This window comes from Podarcis tiliguerta (assembly GCF_965153285.1).
Source record: "Podarcis tiliguerta genome assembly, chromosome: 2".
NCBI lineage: Eukaryota > Metazoa > Chordata > Lepidosauria > Squamata > Lacertidae > Podarcis > Podarcis tiliguerta.
In genome coordinates this window covers 35,526,724-35,549,581 of record NC_139535.1, presented here as the reverse complement: position 1 = coordinate 35,549,581, position 22,858 = coordinate 35,526,724, and the positions used below count along the sequence as shown (strand labels likewise).

General features: G+C 42.1%; 1 protein-coding gene across 3 annotated transcripts in view; it reads left to right on the top strand.

Moving 5' to 3' along the window:
* The window catches only part of RAD18 (RAD18 E3 ubiquitin protein ligase), a 111,292-nt gene that overhangs the window by 17,269 nt on the left and 71,165 nt on the right, over positions 1-22,858 (top strand). For 2 of the 3 annotated variants that reach the window (XM_083426060.1, XM_083426059.1), the window contains exons 5-7: positions 10,370-10,707; positions 14,809-14,908; positions 21,483-21,667. In XM_083426060.1, the coding sequence (XP_083282186.1) occupies positions 10,370-10,707; positions 14,809-14,908; positions 21,483-21,667 (623 nt within the window). Of the gene's footprint in view, positions 1-4,538; positions 4,924-10,369; positions 10,708-14,808; positions 14,909-21,482; positions 21,668-22,858 lie in introns of those variants that run through there. The other variant, XM_083426061.1, reaches the window with a different exon arrangement.

Genomic DNA, 22,858 nt, shown 5'->3' with positions numbered 1-22,858 from the left:
TGTTAAGCATATTTGTATTCGTTGTTGCAAACCACCCTGTGATCCTTGGATGAGGGCAGTGTATAAAATAAATAAATTAAATTAAATTAAAAATAGCTGTTTAGAGTAGCCAACCTAATTTCAATATATTAGGAAACAGTACATTTCTTAGTGGAATGATGATGATGCAGCAAATGGGGCATGGCTCAGTAGTACACCACCACTTCCTCTAGCGTATTTATTTGCATGCGAGTAGGTGGAACACCCAAGTAGGGCTACAGTGATGTCAAAATGGTTAAGACAATTTCAGGCCACTGGCAAAGCTGAAATTTGGTACATATTCATGAAGCGTGCTTCTCCTTACTTCTCCTTTCTTTTTGCATTTATGGATTGTATATTTAGAACAAATTACAGGAAGCAAAAAGAAGCTTGACTTTAACGTGGCACCTATATCTATCATATAAATAGTGTTTGATTCCCAGGTGCCTCTGTTTCTTAAGAACTATTGATATTCTGGAAATGATTGTTTTAAATCCCACAACATAAATATTTTAGTTTCTGCTTTGCGTCTAAATTGTCTTAGGGGCAGATTTACCGGCACCTTTATTGTTTTCTTGCAGTATTCCAAAGAACAAGTTGTGCTGCTTCTACCCATTCTGATCCTAGGCTGTAATCCTTAACTACTTCGGATTTCCTTAATGGATCTGAACATATCTTATAAATCAGGGAGGGTGAACAATCTATTCCTCTGTGGCCCAAAGGGCTATCAGCTTACCAATGCAGATGAAATCAATCAATGCTCAGCACAGTGTCCTTGGCTAACCTGATGTACAATTAATACACCACAAAAAAGCCTGTAGTCTCAGGATTGGTCACACTTTTATATTCTAAGTGTTAATGTTGGGTACCACAAATTAGTTTTAAAAAAGAAGTCTCACTTGGTTTTATGGAAATGCTAGTATGATTTAGTATCTTCAGGCAGATAGGAAGACATTAGGTCCTTGTGTCCTAATTATGTGTCCTTTGTCCTTTGCGACCACAAATAGTTTCTCCCTTGCTCTTTTACAGTCTTTGTTTCCTTTTTCTTCTTCCTTTGAGACATTAGAAGCTGCCAAAGTGTTGAACTCTGGTGCTGAGTTTAGCAAACTGTACTAAAGGGCTAAGAGAGTTCATCGTGTTTTTGTTCATTATGTTTAGTGGTTGGGCTTAGCGTGATTTCTTCAAGTTCTTAAGACTGAAGTCACATCTCCAGAGAGTCGCCTACATCTGAGCAGCTGCAGTGGTGTGATCACAAGGGGAAACAATAGTGTAACTGTGACTCTACACAACTCACAGAATCATAGAATCATAGAGTTGGAAGAGACCACAAGAGCCATTGAGTCCAACCCCCTGCCAAGCAGGAAACACCATCAGAGCACTCCTGACATATGGTTGTCAAGCCTCTGCTTAAAGACCTCCAAAGAAGGAGACTCCACCACACTCCTTGGCAGCAAATTCCACTGTCGAACAGCTCTTAACTGTCAGGAAGTTTTTCCTAATGTTTAGGTGGAATCTTCTTTCTTGTAGTTTGGATCCATTGCTCCGTGTCTGCTTCTCTGGAGCAGCAGAAAACAACCTTTCTCCCTCCTCTATGTGACATCCTTTTATATACAGTGGTGCTCCGCAAGACGAATGCCTCGCAAGACGGAAAACCCGCTAGACGAAAGGGTTTTCCGTTTTGGAGGTGCTTCACAGGACGAATTTCTCTATGGGCTTGCTTTGCAAGACGAAAATGTCTTGCGATTCCTGGTGTTTTCCCCCCACTCCCCACCCCCTTTTTCTAAGGCACTAAGCTGCTAATAGCCTTTTAGCAGCTAATCCGCTAATCCCTTAAGCCTTTAATAGCCGCTAAACCGCTCATAGCGCTAATCCGCTAATGGGCTTGCTTCGCAAGACGAAAAAACCGCTAGACGAAGAGACTCACGGAACGGATTCTTTTCGTCTTGCAAGGCACCACTGTATTTGAACATGGCTATCATATCAGCCCTTAACCTCCTCTTCTCCAGGCTAAACATGCCCAGCTCCCTTAGCCCAGGGGTCTGCAACCTTTAAGACAAAAAGAGCCACTTGGACCCGTTTCCGAAGAAAAATAAACTGGGAGCCGCAAAACTCGTCATTATAAAAATAACTTTTTTGTCACGTTTTTTTTTATTAGTTCTTTGTTTGACCTCTCAGAATTACTCCTCCTCATAGAAATAAACGTTAAATTAACAAGTTACCTTTTTGTGTGTGTGTGTTCTTCACTCCCCTTCAAAACAGTGACCAGCGTACATGCCCCCTTTCAATGCAGTGACCAGCGTACATGCCCCTTACAATGTAGCGGGCGGGCGGGCAGGAAGGTGACGTCGGGACGGTGCGTGACTAACGCACACACCGCCCCCATGCGACGTCACAGCCAGTACAGCACCCGCCACAGTGGGGAGTGTCGGGGCGCACAATGCGCCTCCTCCCCTCACTAGTATCTGCCCCGGAGCCGCGGCAAAGGTGTAAAAGAGCCACATGCGGCTCCGGAGCCGCAGGTTGCCTACCCCTGCCTTAGCCGTTCCTCATAAGGCATCGTTTCCAGGCCTTTGACCATTTTGGTTGCCCTCCTCTGGACATGTTCCAGTTTGTCAGTGTCCTTCTTGAACTGTGGTGCCCAGAACTGGACACAGTACTCCAGGTGAGGTCTGACCAGAGCAGAATACAGTGGCACTATAACTTCCCTTGATCTAGATGCTATACTCCTATTGATGCAGCCCAGAATTGCATTGGCTTTTTTAGCTGCCGCGTCACACTGTTGGCTCATGTCAAGTTTGTGGTCAACCAAGACTCCTAGATCCTTTTCACATGTACTGCTCTCAAGCCAGGTGTCACCCATCTTGTATTTGTGCCTCTCATTTTTTTTTTTGCCCAAGTGCAATACTTTACATTTCTCCCTGTTAAAATTCATCTTGTTTTGGCCCAGTTCTCTAATCTGTCAAGGTTGTTTTGAAGTGTGACCCTGTCCTCTGGGGTGTTAGCCACCCCTCCCAGTTTGGTGTCATCTGCAAATTTGATCAGGATGCCCTTGAGTCCATCATCCAAGTCGTTGATAAAGATGTTGAATAAGACTGGGCCCAAGACAGAACCCTGTGGCACCCCACTAGTCACTCTTCTCCAGGATGAAGAGGAACCATTGATGAGCACCCTTTGGGTTCGGTCAGTCAGCCAGTTACAAATCCACTGAGTGGTAGCATATCAAGACCGCATTTTACCAGCTTCTTTACATGGGGCGCCTTGTCAAATGCCTTGCTGAAATCAAGGTAGGCTACATCTACTGCGTTCCCTTCATCTACCAGGCTTGTAATTCTGTCAAAAAATGAGATCAGGTTAGTCTGACATGACTTATTTTTCAGAAATCCATGCTGACTATTGGTGATCACAGCATTCCTTTCTATATGCTCACAGACTGTTTGCTTAATGATCTGCTCCAGAATCTTCCCTGGTATTGATGTCAGACTGACTGGGCGGTAATTATTTGGGTCCTCTCTTTTCCCCTTTTTGAAAATAGGGACAACATTTGACCTCCTCCAGTCTGCCGGGACTTCGCCTGTTCTCCAGGAATTCTCAAAGATGACTGCCAGTGGTTCTGAGATCACATCTGCCAGTTCTTTTAATACTCTTGGATGCAGTTCATCTGGCCCTGGAGACTTGAATACATCTAGACTAGCCAAGTATTCTTGTACTATCTCCTTAGTTATTCTGGGCTGTGTTTCCTCTGCTGAATCATTTGCTCCAAATTCTTCAGGTCGGGCATTGTTTTCTTTATCGGAGAAGACTGAGGCAAAGAAGGCATTGAGGAGTTCAGCCCTTTCTGTGTCCCCCGTTTGCATTTCACCATCTTCTCCTCTGAGTGACCCCACTGTTTCTTTGTTCTTCCTTTTGCTACGAACATACTCATAAAAGCCTTTTTTGTTGCTTTTAACCTCTCTAGCAGGCCTGAGTTCATTCTGTGCTTTAGCTTTTCTGACTTTGTGTCTACACGTGCTGGCTATTTGTTTGAATTCCTCTTTGGTGGTTCCCCCCTTTTCCATTTTTTGTACACATCCTTTTTTAGTCTTAACTCAGTTAAAAGTTCTTTAGATAGCCACCCTGGCTTCTTTAGGCACCTTCCATGTTTCTGTCTCATTGGTATTGCCTGAAGTTGTGCTTTTACTATCTCCCTCTTAACAAACTCCCAGCCATCATGAACTCCCTTTCCTTTTAGTATTACTGTCCATGGGATCTCACCCAGCACTTCCCTAAGTTTTATGAAGTCGGCTTTCTTGAAGTCAAGAAATTGAGTCCTAGTATGCTTAGCTGCTCCTTTCCGCTGTATAGTAAACTTCAGAAGAGCATGATCACTCGCGCCTAATGATCCTCCCACTTCTACCCCACTAACCAGGTCATAAACATTGGTTAGGACCAGATCTAAAATGGCTGTTCCTCTTGTTGCTTCTCCCACTTTCTGGACAGTGAAGTTGTCTGCAAGGCCAGTCACATTTTCTCTAATTGAAAAAGCACTTCTTAGGTACTGCAGTCATGGGAATAACTATGCTAGGCACTGATGTTTCTGCGTGTGAAAATGGTACTGCTATTTCTTTTTTGCATGGCATGGGGGAAACTGACAGTAGACTGCTACAAGGACAGGATTCCTGTGAATGTTTCTTCTGGAAGAAGCTGACTAGTGATAGGAAGTTTTTATTACTCAATTGAGTCATCAGCCTGGTGGGGGGATAAGATCTGTAGGGACTTGTGGAGGACCCTTTATCTGGCATTCGTGTATGTCTCTGCGTGTGTGAAGATGGCAGTTGGGTTCTGTGACTTTGAGAACCCTTCAAGCTCTACAGTTCTAATGATGATCAGGAATTTCCATCACTGGAACTCAGTTCTGGCACTTCTCAGGTGGGCGCCTTTGACATTATAAGAGCATAAGGGAGGCATTCATGGTGAGTCCCTGCACCTCTTTTTCTATAAAAATAGCACTGAATGATGATTACTACAGTGGAACCTCGGTTGTTGAATGCTTCGGAAGTTGAACATTTTGGCTTTCGAACGCCAACAACCCGGAAGCGAATGCTTCCATTTTTGAATGCGCCTCGGAAGTCGAACAGCTTCCGAGGTGCGTTTCTCCATTTTTCTCAATGGAACTTGCTGACCGGCAATTGTTCCTTGGTTGTCAAACGTTTCAGAAGTCAAAAGGTCTTGCGGAACGGATTACGTTCGGCGACCAAGGTTCCACAGTATTTATTATTTATTAAGATTTTATACCGCCCTTCATCCATTGATCTTAGGGTGGTTCATAACATAAAAGACAACTTCTTTTGCCTTCAGCGTCTGAAGGCTCTTCCCCTGATAACGTCATGCAAGAAGCTACAAAAAAAAAACAAGCAACCCATTTTGAAGTAGCATAATTTATCCATGGTCTGTTGTTGGCAGCAAAGACATTCATCATCAGTGAGAGGTTACTTTTTGTTCTTATAGAGCAGTGCAGTTCCCTCCAGATGTGGTGGACTACCATTCCCATCAGCCCCAGCCAGCTTGGCTGCTGGTGAGGGATGATGTGAGCTGGAGTCCACAACAAAGCAGAACATTTCTTTGGCTTCCTCTGCTGTAAACCAGCTACACATAGAGACTTTTGGTGTTGCCGCCTTCTCTGATTTCTACAGTGTTGGCGAGATATATGTGGCAGACCCAGAGCAGAGTAGTGGTTTCTTGTGGCCTATCTTGGCCTTCTAGTCTCTTTGACATCTTCACTCTGTACAAAGCCTGGTCTCGACCATTTAATTGCCATAAACTTTCCCAAGAAACATGCCTCTCCCAGTCTCCTTAGATTTGTGTACCCAGGACACATTTTAATGTCCAGTAAATAAAACATAAAAATAAGTTCTAGAATTCAAAGGAAAGAGCGTGCGCTGCTAAAAGCAGTCTGTTGTGTGTTAATAGTTCTATTTCGTCTCTTATCTAAGAAGATTAATGGCGTCCATAATATTCAAACACACACAGGCCTGGGATGGAGTTTATAGAGGAACCATTGTATATTTTATGAGGTAATAAAGAAATAATTATGGTGAAAACGCTCGGCTGGTTTGTGTTTTAAGGTTAAAAGAAATGTTCCCAACTTCAATTGATCATTGAAAAATGTGGCTTTTACTGCGCAGCTGTGAAAATTTTTGGATTTCTACTCTGGTAGGTTTGTGAAAGGCATAGCTTTTTCCTTCCTCCTTTCAAAGGTGGGTTTGGTGGTTGTTTGGTTGATAGTTCTAAAAAAACTGGGGGGGGAATATTATAGTAGAATTTTGGCGGGGCCTCAGCTCACTTTTCAGCAGTTGCTCCCTTATCCCACCACTGTGGCCCATTCAGAAGGGTTGCCTGACCTTTGTGAGAAGCATTTGGAGGGCTTCGGGAGACTGCCAGTTGAGGAAGAGGTACAAATTCACCTTCACCAAAACGTCTTATATTAAGTAATTTTCTGGATCCAAACCATATAAGTTATTTTCTCTTTCCCTTCCAGTTTCTGGGTTTATGTGAATAAATATAATTTTATTTCAGTAGAATACTGACCTGGTGGTAATTGTGGTAAGCTGGCGTTAAGGTCAATGAGAACCCCCACAAAATAAGGGGATTGGAGTGGTTTTATTGGGCTGCTTTGTAATATATCCGAATCTTAGGGATGTCTGTCCTTTGTCTAGGACTGAAGGCTACTGACCCAAACCTTTCTGAATAAATTTCAGCTCACATGAAAACAAACAAACAAACAGAGCCTTCCTGCCTGAAAGCAGAGACCGGGATTTATTAGCAGGGTGACATTTTCAAGGAATTGAGATGTGAAATTCAATTTCAAAGTGCTCATATTCCAGACTGTCCTGGTGGAGAACCGTTACTTGATAAGAGTTGTAAATAGGTTTATGCAGTACATATCAAAAAGAGGTATGGCGGGGTTCTTCTTGCAAGCTTATACAGGCTTATTTATTTATTTAGTGACATTTATGTAGAGCTGCAGCCAGTACTATGTCAGTTTTCATTTCTCAGCACAGAAAGTATTGCTCTGATGTGTAGAGATCTTTCCTATTCTGATTAGTTCAATACTAGTCCTACTCAGAGTAGACCCACTGAAATTCATGTAGGCGCCACGCAAAAACGTTCCTTTTTAACCAGGCCTTTGGTCGACCTGATCAACATCCCACACCCCTTTAAAATGTGGCTGTTTTTTTTTTGGGGGGGGTATTATTGGGTTATTGCTTTTATATATTTTTATGTGAACCGCCCTGAGACCTCCAGGTATAGGGTGGTATATATTCAATCAATCAATCAATCAATAAAATAAATTTGCATGATTAACGGATCAGACCAAAGAACAATTTAGTTCAGCCTCTTGTTCCCCGGGGGAACCAGACGTCCGGGGAACCCCTGAACAGGGCATGGCAACACAGCACTCTCCCACTGTTGTTTTCCAGCAATTATGTATGCTGTTCATGATTGATTAATTGCCTGCTTTGTTTCGTTATCATGTGACGTGCATTGTCTTTTGCTATGAGGGGTTCCAGGAGCCTTGTCATCTTAGATTGAGAAACATTAAATGGTTGGGCAAACCTGTGTGTACTTATCGACTGCTTTCTTCCGTTGCCCCCTTTGGCCATTGTGTTTCATTGCCCCTGAAAACTCATTGGGTCAAATTGACACAAAGTGAAAACAAGGGTTAGGATTCATCTAAGCAATCTTGAGAAGTGACCAAAAGTGATTTTCAGACCTCCAAAGAAAATACAGGAGGTAGGAGTCTTCCCCCAATCCTCTTAAGTTTTTGACATCTGCTGTGCCCATCTCTTCTTTTACTTGTGCTAAGTCTAAAATTATACAAATTACAGTGGTACCTCGGGTTAAGAACATAATTCGTTCTGGAGGTCCGTTCTTAACCTGAAACTGTTCTTAACTTGAGATACCACTTTAGCTAATGGAACCTCCCGCTGCCACTGTGCCACCGCCGCGTGATTTCTGTTCTCATCCTGAAGCAAACTTCTTAACCCGAGGTACTATTTCTGGGTTAGCAGAGTCTGTAACCTGAAGCGTATGCAACCTGAGGTACCATTGCATGTGTATCTGAAGAAGTGTGCATGCACACAAAAGCTTATACCCAGAACAAACTCAGTTGGCCTCTAAGGTGCTACTGGACAATTTTTTTTATTTATTTCGACTGCGTCAGACCAACACGGCTACCTACCTGAGTCTAAAATATGCCAAGCTACTTGTTTCCAGATGTTACAGTGAACCCATGGCGTTCCATTATTCACATTGTTGTGACCTACCCTAGGACTTTCTAGTGAAGGGTGGGTAATAATAAATAAATAAATAGCCAGTCTCTTGGGTCCAATATGTGGTATGGTTGCACCCAATATATGACCACTAGATGTCACCACTTAGCTTATTGAAGTTATGAAAAGAATGAGTATTATAATTTCAGTAGCAATATTTTTGTCATCTGAAGTGAAGGCCCAAGACAGGTGTTGATCATCATGTGAGCTGCGCACAGGTGGGCTGAAGCGAGCTGCTGCCATTCCTGTGGAGCCTCCTTTTATTGAGACAAATATGCAAGCTAGGCAGATACATTTTTGGGCTGTGACCTTTACACATCTTCCGTTCCTATATCGTGGGGTGGTACAAAGCTATTTTGGCACCTGTTTCCACAGCGTCATTTTCCCCTTGCACAGTGTATGATGAAGGAGACAAAAGGTCTCAGGGACAAAAGGTCACAGACAGGACACCGCTGACTGCTGAGACCGCAAAAGGTTAGACATAGGGAACAGCTATGACTTGTCTGAGGGGGAGTTTTTCCTGCACCCCAAGGTCACGTGTGCAGGCAGACTGTGGCTGCCTGCTGGTGGAAAGTGTGCTCCTTCTGGACCCCACTGTCCATCCCTACAGTCATCTTTTTGTGTTACGTTTTTGCTTTTTGGTTCTTCTGTTTGATATATATATGCAAGACTGCCTGCTGAGGGTTAGGGTTCACTGAAGAGCCCTGCCCTTGCCCTTTTCTACCTGGTTTGGGGCGGGGCTTGACAGACTTCACAAGGACTGCAGCTTAGCAGAGAGGGCTCCTCTTTTAAATTGTTTTTAATTTTTATCTGTGTTGTTTTAAATGAGACCATCTTGGCTGTGAACCCATGGAAGACCTGCACCCTGCCTTGCTGGCCTTTTCCCATCTGGCCTGGGAGAATGGTGCGCTGACTGACTCCAGCTACAAAAGCTGAGGCTGTTGAACAGATTCTTGGGCTGGAGTATTGTTTATGGGGGGTTGAGAGAGCTGTTGCTGTTATTGATATTATTGTTGTACCTTTAGTTTTAGATCTTACGATTTACATGGAAATTGTTTCCATTTGGTTGTGTACTTTTTGATGTGTTCTATTTATTATTTATGATTTCTGTTATGTTTGTAATTATGTAAATCTTGTGTTGTAAGCAGCCTTGAGCATAGTTTCTACACTTGATCTTAGCCAAAAGGCCGAGAAGCTGTGCCTTGAGCATAGTTTCAACCATGGAAAGGCAGCATACAAACAAAATGATGATGATGATACATAGCTGGAATGAACATATATGTGTCACGAGGAACCATTATTCATCATCATCATCATCATCATCATTATCACAAGAGTGGCGCATGTTCTGGTTATCTTCCTCTTGGAATACTGCAATGCGCTCTACGTGGGGCTACCTTTGAAGGTGACCCGGAAACTGCAATTAATCCAGAATAATCTAGACAGGTGACTGGGAACGGCTGCTGAGACCACATAACATCAGTCTTGAAAAAACCACATTGCCTCCCAGTACGTTTCCAAGCACAATTCAATGTGTTGGTGCTGAACTTTAAAGCCCTAAACGGCCTTGGCCCAGTATACCTGAAGGAGCGTCTCCACCCTCATTGTTCAGCCCCGACACTGAGGTCCAGTGCCAAGGACCTTCTGGCGGTTCCCTCGCTGCAAGAAGCGAAGTTGCAGGGAACCAGACAGAGGGCATTCTCGGTAGTGGCGCCCGCCCTGTGGAACGCCCTCCCATCAGATGTCAAAGAAATAAACAACTATATGACATTTAGAAGACATCTGAAGGCAGCCCTGTTTAGGGAGGTTTTTAATGACTGATGTTTTAATGTATCTTTAACCTTCCATTGGGAGCCACCCAGAGTGGCTGGGGAAACCCAGCCAGATGAGCGGGGTATAAATAGTAATTATTATTTTTCTTATTATATTTATTAAATTTCTATACTGCCCTTCATCTGAGGATCACAGGGCGGTTTACAATATAAAAACACAAAAATACATAGCATAGTAATACACTGACATAGTTCTGTGTTTACTCTTAGACAGCGGCTGTTCCAGGCAGTCTTAGATCCTGCAGCACTTTCTTCTCCAAAGCCGCTTACCAAGAAGGCTTCCGACCAAGTCCATATTTTGAGTTCCTCGGTTGGTCTTGTTTTAAAACAAGAACAGCAATCTGCTGATACCTTTATAGTCAAAGAGACCATTCCAGCCCGTAGAAAGCACTTAAACCCATCTGAAAAGGAAAGTAAACAGATCAAAATGGAGCAGGAGGAGATCCCATGTGGCTCTCAAGAGGACCAAGAGAGTCTTCACACAGAAGCAGCAGGCACCAGAAACCCTGAAACGCCTTCCACATCTGCAATAAAAGTTATCCCAAAGGGTAAGTTGTTGGTTTTGTTCTATCGTTATTTTTTCTGTATGCACCAAGGTTCCACATTGATTTTTCATCTGTACTCAGATGGGTCTTTTGGGGTTGGATTATTAAGGAGTTTACCGTATTTTTCGCTCCATAACACGCACCTGACCATAACACGCACGTATTTTTTAGAGGAGGAAAACAAGAAAAAAATATTCTAAACGAAACAGTGGATGTATGTTTTTTGTGGTTCATGCTGTGGCCACAGACATGTGAACTGACGGTGAGTTTGGGGTGACCCAGTGCAAAAATCCTGAGGATCCATGTGGATCCGTGCTTTGTCACCACGTTTTAAGTGGGGAGAGGGAAGGAAAAGCACTCAAGGGACAAGGAGCACGCGTGGGGGGGGGGTGGAGAAGGATGCTGCTAATAATGCAGGAGAGGCTCCTCTCCGGCTTTGCTCCTTTAAAACAAGCAGGCTCTGCTTCTCTCCCTCCTCCCTGGCATGGAAACCATGATAGTAACCACTCTGAGACAAATCAAGAAAAATTGCGACCAACACTCTCCCCCAACAAGCGCAGTGAGGTCAAAACACACACACACACACAGAGAACTGGCCCTAAAGGCGCAGGGCGCTGGAAGTCGCAGGGGCACTGGGGGAGTGAACGGGAAGCAAGAGAAGGAGAAGGAGCCCTCACACACACAGAGACACACAGAGTGTCAGTTCTAAAGACGCAGGGGCGCAGGGAGAGTGAAGGGGAAGCAGGAGGAGAACGATAGCTCAAGCACACACACACACAGCCCCTACAGTGGCTAATCCAAAATCGGACAGCAAAAAACTGCAGACAGGGACAGAGAGCAGGGGTTGTTTTAAAGCAGCCAACTCCCGCTCTGCTTCTCTCCCTCCTCCCCGGCTCTGCTAGCTGACAGGAGCCGCTTACACCCGCTTTGCTGTTTCAAAGCGAGCCACGGACTGCTCACGACTGCAGCAGATTCCCCCGCCATCTGTAGGCATTCGCTCCATCACACGCACAGACATTTCCCCTTACTTTCTAGGAGGAAAAAACTGTGTTATGGAGCGAAATTTACGGTAAGTTTTTGGTTCAATCATGAGTTTCTGAAACATTGACTCCAGTGAAATGTAAGGTTCATATTCATTTCTTAAGTTGGTTTCACAAACTGCTTTCTCTCTCTGATTCTGAAACAATCCCTGTGCATTCTTTATGGCACCTTAAATGGAAATGTGTACAAAGTGATCTCTCGTCCTAATGGTTTAGCTTCCTGCTGGGTTCATGCGTGCCCCTCCTTCCTCGGTAAAGAGGAGATTGGAAGTGTCCATTCCCTTTAAAAATTAACCACAGTTTAGCATTTTGTTGACACCTAAATTGTCGTTAATCTTAGTGTTAGTGGACACCAGGCAACTTCAGAAACTATGGCTTGCACTTTCCTTATTTCAGCTTAAGAGTAACCACAGTTTGTCTGGGTAGAGATGGTAGGGCAAGTTAGGGTTTATCTTAAAAATCTGGAGCAGAAGTAGAAGTTTTTGAACTCATTCTTGTGGCCATTCTTGAGGAACAAGCCTGGGGAAAGGTTAGATTCATTCTTGTAATGTTAAGTATAGTTTACCATAGTAAACCAGCCCATAGTTCAATTATCATGCTACAGTGGCCAAAAAAAATGAATCTGGTGCACTCAGCCATAACTATGCCTTCTGCAACAATCAACTAGTATCAGCTAGTGTGGCACTGACTCCTAAACGACAATCTTCTTGATGATGCAGCACATAGGTGCTTTAAATAGTGCTCAGCCATCTGATGGAAAGGTATTCCTATTAACACAGAAAATGTTAAATATATTAAGAGAAGATAGAGTTGTGTAATAGAATGTTTTCTACTGTGTTTAAATTCTTGCTCAGTGTAACATCCTGTTTCTTTTTGGGTCTTAAGAAAAAGGCAGTAGGATGCCCACCAGGTGATAATGTTAAAAGGATTCTGCTGTAGTTTTTTCAGTTGAACAGTTTTCGGTTAAAAAATGGACTTTTATAGAATCCCTAGTCAAGTGGTGCTTTGCAGTTGAAACCTCCTTAATTCCAAAAGAAGTGAAAAATTCAGAGGTTATGTTTTTAAATTGCCAGTAATAAAGCCTTTACATTCATGATATTCCATTGTTGTTCTTGCATATTTTAATGGGCATTTTTTTTGGCTGCCTTAATATGAAAGGGGAAAGAGTGAAAACCTTCTAACTCCATCTTGTGAATTGAGTCATAAATGTGAAATGCAACGATATCCTTTGTACACTACCTTATATCATATATAATTATCTTTGCTAATTTATATGTTATTTGGAATACAGTGTGGGAACCCAGTTGGCCTAGAAACAAAACATTATTGCTTAGATGAATTTGGCATTCCTGATCTCTTTTTTCAGTGTTATTTATAGAAGCATCAGAACACATTTTAATAATTAACATTTCAAGAAATGCTACATTAGTAAGTGACTTCCCAGTCTCTATGCCCATGAAAAATAAACTTTACTCCCTGCTCCCAAATTCCAGTCCAATTATTCCAGTTGGAATAATTCCAATTATTATATAGGAATAATTACTGTGTTTTAAGGATATTGTGTTTCTAATGGTGTTTATCGTTTTATGTTGGAAACCACACAGAGAATAATGCTTTTGGATGGCTTTATATAAAAACAGCAAGTAAATAAATAAAATATTCCCCTTCCTTGTCTGAAGCATAAGGAAAATAAATGCAGTACTATATTCCATTTTTTATTTTCTGTCCTCTGGCTTTGTACTACTCTATTTTACCTTCCCCCTTTATGTCTCTGAAACATACACTGGACCTTTTAAAGCTTTGACTTACAGTGGAATAGCTGAGCTGAATATCTGTATACAATTAATTTGTTGCATAAGTTGCCTTATAAAAATGTTCTCTAGGTGACATAACACAGATAAATAAATAGACAAAATTAAAGCATGACACAGCAACTCAATAAAGCCATAAATCAATAACGCAAACCAGCCGTAGGACAATAAAATCCAGCTATAAAATCCAACATTGCCCTGCGCCACGTGCTAAAGGGAGCCTGAGATGACCAAACAAGAAAGGCAGTTAAGCAGATATGCAAGGTAGGTAGCACCCATTTATTTAATTAAAACAGTTCAGAATAATAAGGATCCAGTGTAAGATAATTGTATGCTAGGAGCCAGATCCTGAAAGAACTCATAACTCAGGAGCTACATTCTATGGGTACGAAGCCTATAGCTAACTCTGCAGGGAAGCTGGAGGGGCCACAGTAAACTAGGCTAAAAGCTTCCATTTTGGAGAAGGGATAAAAAGGAGGAAACGCCACCATATATAGTTCTATAAAACACAGATCTTGCTAGTGGGAGAATCAGCTTAGTTTTAAAAAGGGTGGGCTTAACCTTCATTAAAAACACCCCTCAACCTTCATAAGCTCTGTTCCCCTATATTATAAATGTTAGACTGTTGTTGTGGGTGAAAATAAGGTGCAACTGAAAACTTGCATCTGTCAGTGCAAGTTAAAACCAGGTAAAATTTAGTCAGGTCTATCAAAGCTAGAGTGCGAGGTACAACTGAAAACTACAAATGGCTCCTTCTGATTCTGTTTTAAAGAGAAAGTGATTCTTTGGATTTTAGGATGTGAATTAATATGCACTTTTGACTTCAATTTTCTGCTGGAGAACGGAGCTCCCCTTTTTTCCAGGCTGGCAGGAAATGTTCCGCAGACCTGGACCACTGGGCTGTGTCATTTGGGGTAAATGCAATCATGTTTGGGAAAATCTAGACGAGGATGCATTGCTGGTGCCATTGTGAATCTTAAATATCCTAAATTTGCTAGAGGAAAGACATGTTTCTATATAGAAAGTGGCTGGTGAGGTCTGTACTTGTATTTTTGCGGAAGCAAGCTCCATTTGGAACAGGTAATGAAATGGTGTTCATAAATTAGGAACACCTTCACCCCAAAATCTGCATTTGCTTTGCACAAAAACACCAACCCTTTCCCTCCTCCCTTATGAAAATAAATGGTTTTCTTCAGTTGGCAAGCATTCTTTAGGAATGTTTGTGTTAACATGAATGCTTACAAATGTTTCAGTGGAGTGCCCTGTCTGCGGGGTTCCTGTTCAAGAACTTCATATAAATAAACACCTTGATGGCTGCTTGAGAAGAGATGAGAAGAAAGACAGTCTCCGGAGGTAAGTTACTTGAGTGAGTGAGCTTCTGGTGAATGCTGCCCATGCTTGCTGCAAGGAGATGCCATTATGTACCAGATTGTGCCAAGCTTTTTCGTTTGCTTGTGAACAAACGATATTATTAAGCACCCCCCAAAAGGGGGGAAATGCCATTATCAACAACAATACTCCAGGTGTTCAATTTATTCAAAGTCATTGGATTTATTGAATAAAGGGGAACATCTGTCCTGCACAGTTGTTTGGAGACAAGCTGAACCAGTCTTGCTGCCTTTGTATCAATATTTGGGTCTTTGTCACTTTCTTAGCCAGACTTAAAGCAAGCACCCACTGACTTCCTTTGAATCCTTCATAGATGCTATTGTATTGTTAGCTAAAGGCATCATTTATGTTTATTTATAATATCATTCAGGTACCACTTTTGGATGACAGCCCAGCCTGGGTACAGGCATATAAAACATAGCATAGCTGAATCTTTGGAAGAAAGATGATTGGCGTTATGTCTGGACCTCTTTCTCTACCTTGTCAATCAACACAAATAAGAAGGAGGCACAGTGCAAAATTCTCAGTAGGTGGAGCACTACCCTTGCAAGACCTCACTGGCTATATCCAAATTATAGTTATACTTACTGGAAGAGGCATAGGCAGATTGATTCATCTTCCCCCGCCCCCCCACTTTGGAACTATCCAACAGTGTGGATGTTCTGCAGTGTGATTCCTGATTACTTCCAGGAATTTCTGCACATCATTATTATTAGATAACTGCAGGTAACTTTTTAAAGCCATGCTTCTGAATCTAATGATGCTGGGTCCATGCATCAAGACCTAATGAAGCAATTATATAGACCAGCAAAGTCTATAGAAGATTCTCATATAGTCTTCTAAAGAGCCATGGATTGACAAAATTCGAATGCTTTGGAGACTGATTATGTACAAACTTGCTCAGCAAGTACAACAAACCAGAAAGCTTTATTTTGAAGAAAATATGTTAGGGTGCTATGGATTTCAATTGTTTGCTATGTTAGAAGCCCTTCAAGCTTCTGATCACATCCAATCAAGTACAGACACACATCTTTTTTTTTACTATGATTACATCCAATCTATCTCAGTAGTCTGTGAGCTTCTCCTTAGGGTGTTTTCCTCTAATTGTTCCACAAGCTTACCCATGATGTACTAATGATTGCCATACCAGTGAGTTTGCTTTTGCTCTTAAAGATCGGTGATCTTGTTGCATTGCATTGGACATAGAAAAACGCTTTCTAGCCATGTATTTTAATCCCTTCTCCTTGTTTTCTCTCATGAAGGCACACACAAAGCCAGGATAGTGAGTGGACAAGTTTAAATGCAGTGATTATGTTTAACCATTTAAAACAACAACAACATCAAGAAGCATAGTGTGTGATACATTATTTGCACAATACAAATGTGGGTAGAGGACAGCCTTAGTTGATTTCATTAGTAGGAAACTAATGTCATTAGTAGGAAAGTAACATCTCTAATTGATCCCAGTAGATCATATATAAAGTCTTGTGTAGATGACAGAATCCTACAATCACCTTGAATAAAAGAATCATGAATGGAGTTCATTTGTGAATAGGGTAGAATGGTTTATTCTGCATTACTGTATGAAATAGCAATAGCACAAACAGGGTGAACGATGTCAAAGATTTTTTATTTTTTTAAAGAGATGAAACGCGTGAGTTGCCTGTGGAGCTGAGCTTGTTGCTAGGGAACGTTATTGGTGGCATTTGTCGCAAATTGTTTTGAATGCCTGTGGCAGGACAGTGATTCATATGTGTTAGAAATAATAAATAAACAAGAAGGGATTAGATAAGTTTGTGGAGTACAAGAGGCGCTGGTGCCAAATTAGTCAAGTTAGGGAATGCAGTTGCGTGTACCCATTGACTATATCTGTGACTGCTAGAAATAGAGAGGCGTGATTGCAGAGATGGGCCTCTTCATTATTGTTTGTTTTCCCACTTAGGAATATAGAATTCACTTCCAGTGAAACAGAATATCATGCTTGATGGGAATGCAATGGGGTCTAACAAGCTTAAGATATATACACTGCCTTTTTCTTTAAGGAGTTCTTCATAACTATGTAAGGCAGACTCCAGCTTTTTAAGGCCTCAGTTACACAAAGACTATTTGTTTTCTATTGTGTCTCGGAGATCACAGTGTACATTCAAATAGCCCAAGGTCACCCAGTGAGCTTCATGACTGAGTAGGGATTTAAACCCTGGTCCCCCGGCTCCTAGACAGGCACTGTGACCACTGCACCACACTGGCCCACTGGGAGGATGACCACCTGCAACTTGTTCCAGTATGTTGACCCTCGAAATGTTTGGCTTACCCATTTACTATGGGGTACACATGCAGGTTGCACTGTAGCTGTGGTTATGAGCTCCACAACTATGGCAAAGCTCTACATACCTCTTTCCATGCCACCCTCAAATGCATACTGGTGATTTAGAACACAGGAAAAGGAAGTCTTGTTAACAGAGTGCTGTCATTTCTAAAGTGGTAGGCCTTTTCAGGCTTTCAGTACCATGAGTATTGAATGTGTCAAATAAGCTATAGGTGTGTCCCCAGTCAACCCATGATGACCTTCGATGCACATAGCATTTTCAGCTATGAGGGTTCTTGTCCTCATGTTGGAAACCCTATACATGGTGACCTTGGGCCAGTCACTCACTCTTGGCCTAAGCTTCAAACTAATGCAGATAAAGGTTTGGCTCCAGGTATGACCAGCAACAGATCCTGAAGCTGAGGCTCCAATACTTTGGCCACCTCATGAGAAGAGAAGACTCCCTGGAAAAGACCCTGATGTTGGGAAAGATTGAGGGCACAAGAAGAAGGGGACGACAGAGGACGAGATGGTTGGACAGTGTTCTCAAAGCTACCAGCATGAGTTTGACGAAACTGTGGGAGGGAGTGGAAAACAGGAGTGCCTGGCGTGCTCTGGTCCATGGGGTCACGAAGAGTCGGACACGACTAAAAGACTAAACAACAACAACATGACCAGCAAATTTATTTCATTATGAGGAGGGGTAGCCCCATGTGTCCCCTTCACCTGTTTGGAACAAAGTGCCTAAATAGGACTCATTGATTTGTGATCCAAACTATAGGGGCACAATGGCTGTGTGTAGATGATAAGTTCAACAGCCGAGATAGGAACAGGTGCCCGTGCACAGCTTCTTTGAGTGAGCAAACAGATTACAAAGTCTTCCATTAACTATAGTTTCCTGTTTTGTTTGAACTGGAAAACTATGGCTAACAGGTTTGGAACAAGCCAGGATATGAAGCTATGGTTCAAAGATTGCTTAAAATCATAACTTGTTCTAAAGACATTAACTGTAGTGTCCTGGTTTCATGAAGCAAGAAACTAATAGTTAAAGATTTCCTGGCTTATTTTTCCACATCACACGAAGGGGCTGCATTGCACACTCACTGAGCAGTAGTTGTGCTGTCGGTTCTGATATAAATTTATTGAGCCATTTCTCCAGCCCTGATTTCAAACTTTGATTTAATTCCTAGTGGAATAGTAGGAAATATGAGCATGGCTAATCTGCCATTTTAATTTTGTTTTGCAAATGATGCACTGGGATTTTGAAATCTCTGTATTTGCTCAGTAGTTAATTCTTTCCCTTGTGCTCTCTCTAGTTCAAATGTGTGCTTTCATTACTAAAAGTTCTTAGTGTTATACTGAATGCAAAATACCACAAGCTTACCATGTGTTAGCACTTTGCCATGGAAAGACAATGACAAATGTTTGCAAGTCATCTTATTTCCACAGAGGTCTCTCTATTGCACTCTGAACAGGTGCTAGCATCTTTATTTTGACAGCTTTTTGACTGTTTCTTGATTTTTGTTATTACTTGCAGATGTAAAGATTTATATATGGCTGGAACACGCTTTCCCTCTGGAATTCTAAGAAATGTGGCTGTTTTCTGTAATGTGGTTTATTTTTGTCTAGGCGTCATGCAGTTTAAAACAGCCTCTGAGAAGATTCTTGTCTCAAAAGATTTAGCTACTAAACGTTATTGAGCATGACCTTGGCAATGTGTTCAACTTCCTTACAATGGCAGTTAGGACATTTAGCTTGCCTGTAAGGAATATTATCTGTGGTGGGTTTTGGGTTTTTTTGCTTCACATGGAGAATGGCCAACATATATTTTAAAGCAGTATTTCAGAGGGGCAGTTATTTATGATTCTGGGTTTCACACAGGAAATCTAGTAACTGTATACAAGTATGCTAACCTTTTTCTGTTTTCTGTGCTTCAAATGATGTGTGGAGCTGGTTGTCAGTGCAGACTCTTGAAAAAGCTCAGTTCCCATTCTTTCTTTAAACAAAGATTCTTTGCCTCATAGGCTTATTTGCACATTAAGCTATACTATGACAAAGAAAACCTAACCTTCATTAGCCTTCGTGCATTCAAAGAATGAGCGGGGGGGGGGGGACAGGACACACAACTGTCCCTGCCAGCTTCACCCTCCAAACTTTCATGTGTAGGGGGGTGGAAGGCTTGAAGAGGGAACTTTGAGGTTGAATCCTGACAAGACAGAAGTACTGTTTTGGGGGGACAGGGGGCGGGTGGGTGTGGGGGATTCCCTGGTCCTGAATGGGGTAACTGTGTCCCTGAAGGACCAGGTGCACAGGCTGGGAGTCATTTTGGACTCACAGCTGTCCATGGAGGCGCAGGTTAATTCTGTGTCCAGGGCGGCTGTCTACCAGCTCCACCTGGTATGCAGCCTAAGACCCTACCTGCCCGCGGACAGTCTCGCCAGAGTGGCGCATGCTCTAGTTATCTACTTGGAATACTGCAATGCGCTCTACGTGGGGCTACCTTTGAAGGCAACTGCAATTAATCCAGAATGCGGCAGCTAGACTGGTGCCTGGGAGCGGCCGCCGGGACCACATAACATCGGTCCTGAGATATCTGCATTGGCTCCCAGTACGTTTCTGAGCACAATTCAAAGTGTTGGTGCTGACTTTTAAAGCCCTAAACGGCCTCGGTCCTGTATACCTGAAGGAGCGTCTCCACCCCCATCGTTCAGCCCGGACACTGAGATCCAGTGCCGAGGGCCTTCTGGCGGTTCCCTCATTGCGAGAAGTGAGGTTACAGGGAACCAGACAGAGGGCCTTCTCGGTTTGTTTGCAATTTATGCTGTTAGGATGGTTGGAAGTAATATAATGCAGTTTTACCCATTGAAAAATTGCATTCCCTACCAGCATCTTAAAGAACTGCCTCCCATAGAGAAAGTGTATCTTCTCGCCACCTGCATTAGAGAAAACAAAGATTATGATAATTAGAACGCTCTGATTAAAACTGCAGTTAAAATTAAAGCTTGCTTTCAAATACATTTAACTTCATTTTTCGATATGAAGTGTTCAGGACTTGCCAGTAAAACACACTTCCAAAGCAAAATCGTCTTTCCCATTGCTGAACAGCTGGAAGACCATTTCCTTTACATTTGACACAAAGGCCCTCTGTTGTTGGAGCCCTTGAGGTTGCCAAACTGTTTGTTGCGGGGTGAAAGTATCCATTGGGATGATGAAGTTTGGCCTCATGGTTGCTGATGGCATCTTTGGTATGCTGAAGATTCTAATATGAATACAACTCAAGCATGGAAGCTAATTTCAGAGACTTTGCTTTCTGTCCTCATCAGAGGTGCACCTGATAGGCGTGAGTGACAGAGCTTTTGCTGTGGGATGCCCTTCCCAAGTCAGGCTGCCTAGATCAACCTCTAATCATTTTCTGGTGGGCAATAAAGATAGTTCTTTGAGCAAGCCTTTTGGGGTTGTGGCATTTTAGTAACAATGTACTGATGCCGCTGTCTGTGTTAAATTCTGATTACTGATGTTCTAAACTGTTGGTCCTATTGTTGGTTTTATATTTTGTAAGAGGTTTTCATTATCTAAGAGAAAGGTTGGGTAAAACACTTGAAATGATAATTAATAACAAGTTCCATTAACTGGCACTCGAAGGAATTTGGTCATATTAACACATTGTATTAACAATTTATATTAAAAATGAATATAATTTATATAATTGTATAATATCAGAAAGAGAGACCCAAAGTATTTGGCTCATGGCATTTCATATTCTGTAATGTGATAGTTTTTTAACATTTTATTTCAATCAAACTCCTGATCCCCTCAGCTTAGCTTACATCACAAGATGGTTCTGACAGTAGAAAGTGGATAGAACATTGAGCTCCTCGGAGCTGAAACAGGTTATAACAGTATTTAATAAAAATGATGTTGATGATGATGATGACGACGATGATAATAATACTTGGTGTTGGGAAAGGAATGCTATACCCGACTGAGAGGGATGAAAAGTGGAGATGCTTAGGAAAAGTACCAGGAATGCTGTTATCCACCACCACCCATCTGTGCTGACCTGAAAGTCCTCTAACGTATTTGATCTTTTATTGCAGTGCATTTGTGTGTGAGTCCCCCCACGCTTTTGTTTTTTTGAGTAACTATAATGTAGGAAAAAACACATACATTTGTTGAAATGCCTGACCGGAAAAACTTTATTGATTCCCTCCGATATTTTTAAAATTATTTCAGCTCTGGACAAAAAAGAAAGCTACTGTCTAAAGTGGTGTACAGTTTACTGTCTGATCGCGATCTGAGAAGAAGGCTGAAAGAACTTGGACTGTCCACTCAGGGAACGAAACAACAGCTTATTAAAAGGCACCAGGAGTTTGTGCACATGTATAATTCAGAGTGCGATTCTTTAAATCCGAAATCAGGTAGGAAGCTGATAATGGTTTTCCTTGAAAACTGCCAACATTTTCATAAAGTATGCCTCTTTCTGACAGCTTGTTTACCTACCATTTTATTTATTTGAGAACAAAACATTTCGAGCATGCCTATTCCAGATTTCTCTTTGGACGTATTTGGTCTTGGACTCTTTTCGCACGAAACAGCCACTCTGCTGAAAGGCCATTTGAATTTTCATTGGCATGAGGTCAGCTCAGCGCAAGGTAGCTATTTGTGTCCAGTGGTTGCTTTCCACATGGCGTTGGGATTCCCCTGTAACCCTGGCAGCAATATTCTCAGTGGTACGATGGTCTCCACACACACTGCGCAGCTGCTACATGGATGCGACTTCAAATAGCTTATTTGTGTGTTTATAGAGTGAAGTCAGCCTTACAGACTTAATTATTGTTGGTGAATGTCCTTGTTCATCCAGGGTGGTGGTGGCGGCAATGCATGTGGTCATCCCATTCCGTCTTGCGCTATTTTAGCTATGGGTGCTGTAAATTGTTTGCTTCTAGCCAATCAACTCTATACACACAGGCTACACTATCCAAACACTCGCTATACGAAAATTCACTTATCCAAACACAAGAAAATGGGACCCAAACGTCATGTGAGACCTGTGTGTATTATAAAACTCAAGGTATAATACACATACTCACCTCTTTCCCCTGGCCTTTCACATCTGATATATACATTTTGAGGAAACCCCCCCCCCATTTTCTTGAGCATAATTGTAACCTACTCAGTAAAATGTACGAAATCTAAATAATAATGATGATGATGACTCTCACATAGTTGCACAACACACTTTAAAAGTAAAAAAAAAAAATCTCTGAAGAGAACTTAGGAGAGGAATCTCTGATTCAGTTCTACTTGTCCCATTTTAACAGAAAGCTAGGAAATCATTTCCGCTAAAGGTCAAAATGACCTCTAGAGTTACAATTTGAAAATACGACTTGAGGGCACAAATATTTGTCTAGGGGAAGACAACATGACCACTTACCTCTTAAAACGTGTTTGCCCTGGTTCCGGTAGTCGTAGGCAACAACAGAAGTGTCTGTTCTGAGTGTTTTGATTTGACTTTTGTCGCTGCAAGAACTAGAGAAATACAGTTGGTTTTTTTCCAGAAAAATGAATGATGGTGGTTAGCATTAGAGAAACCCTGCTGGATCACATCA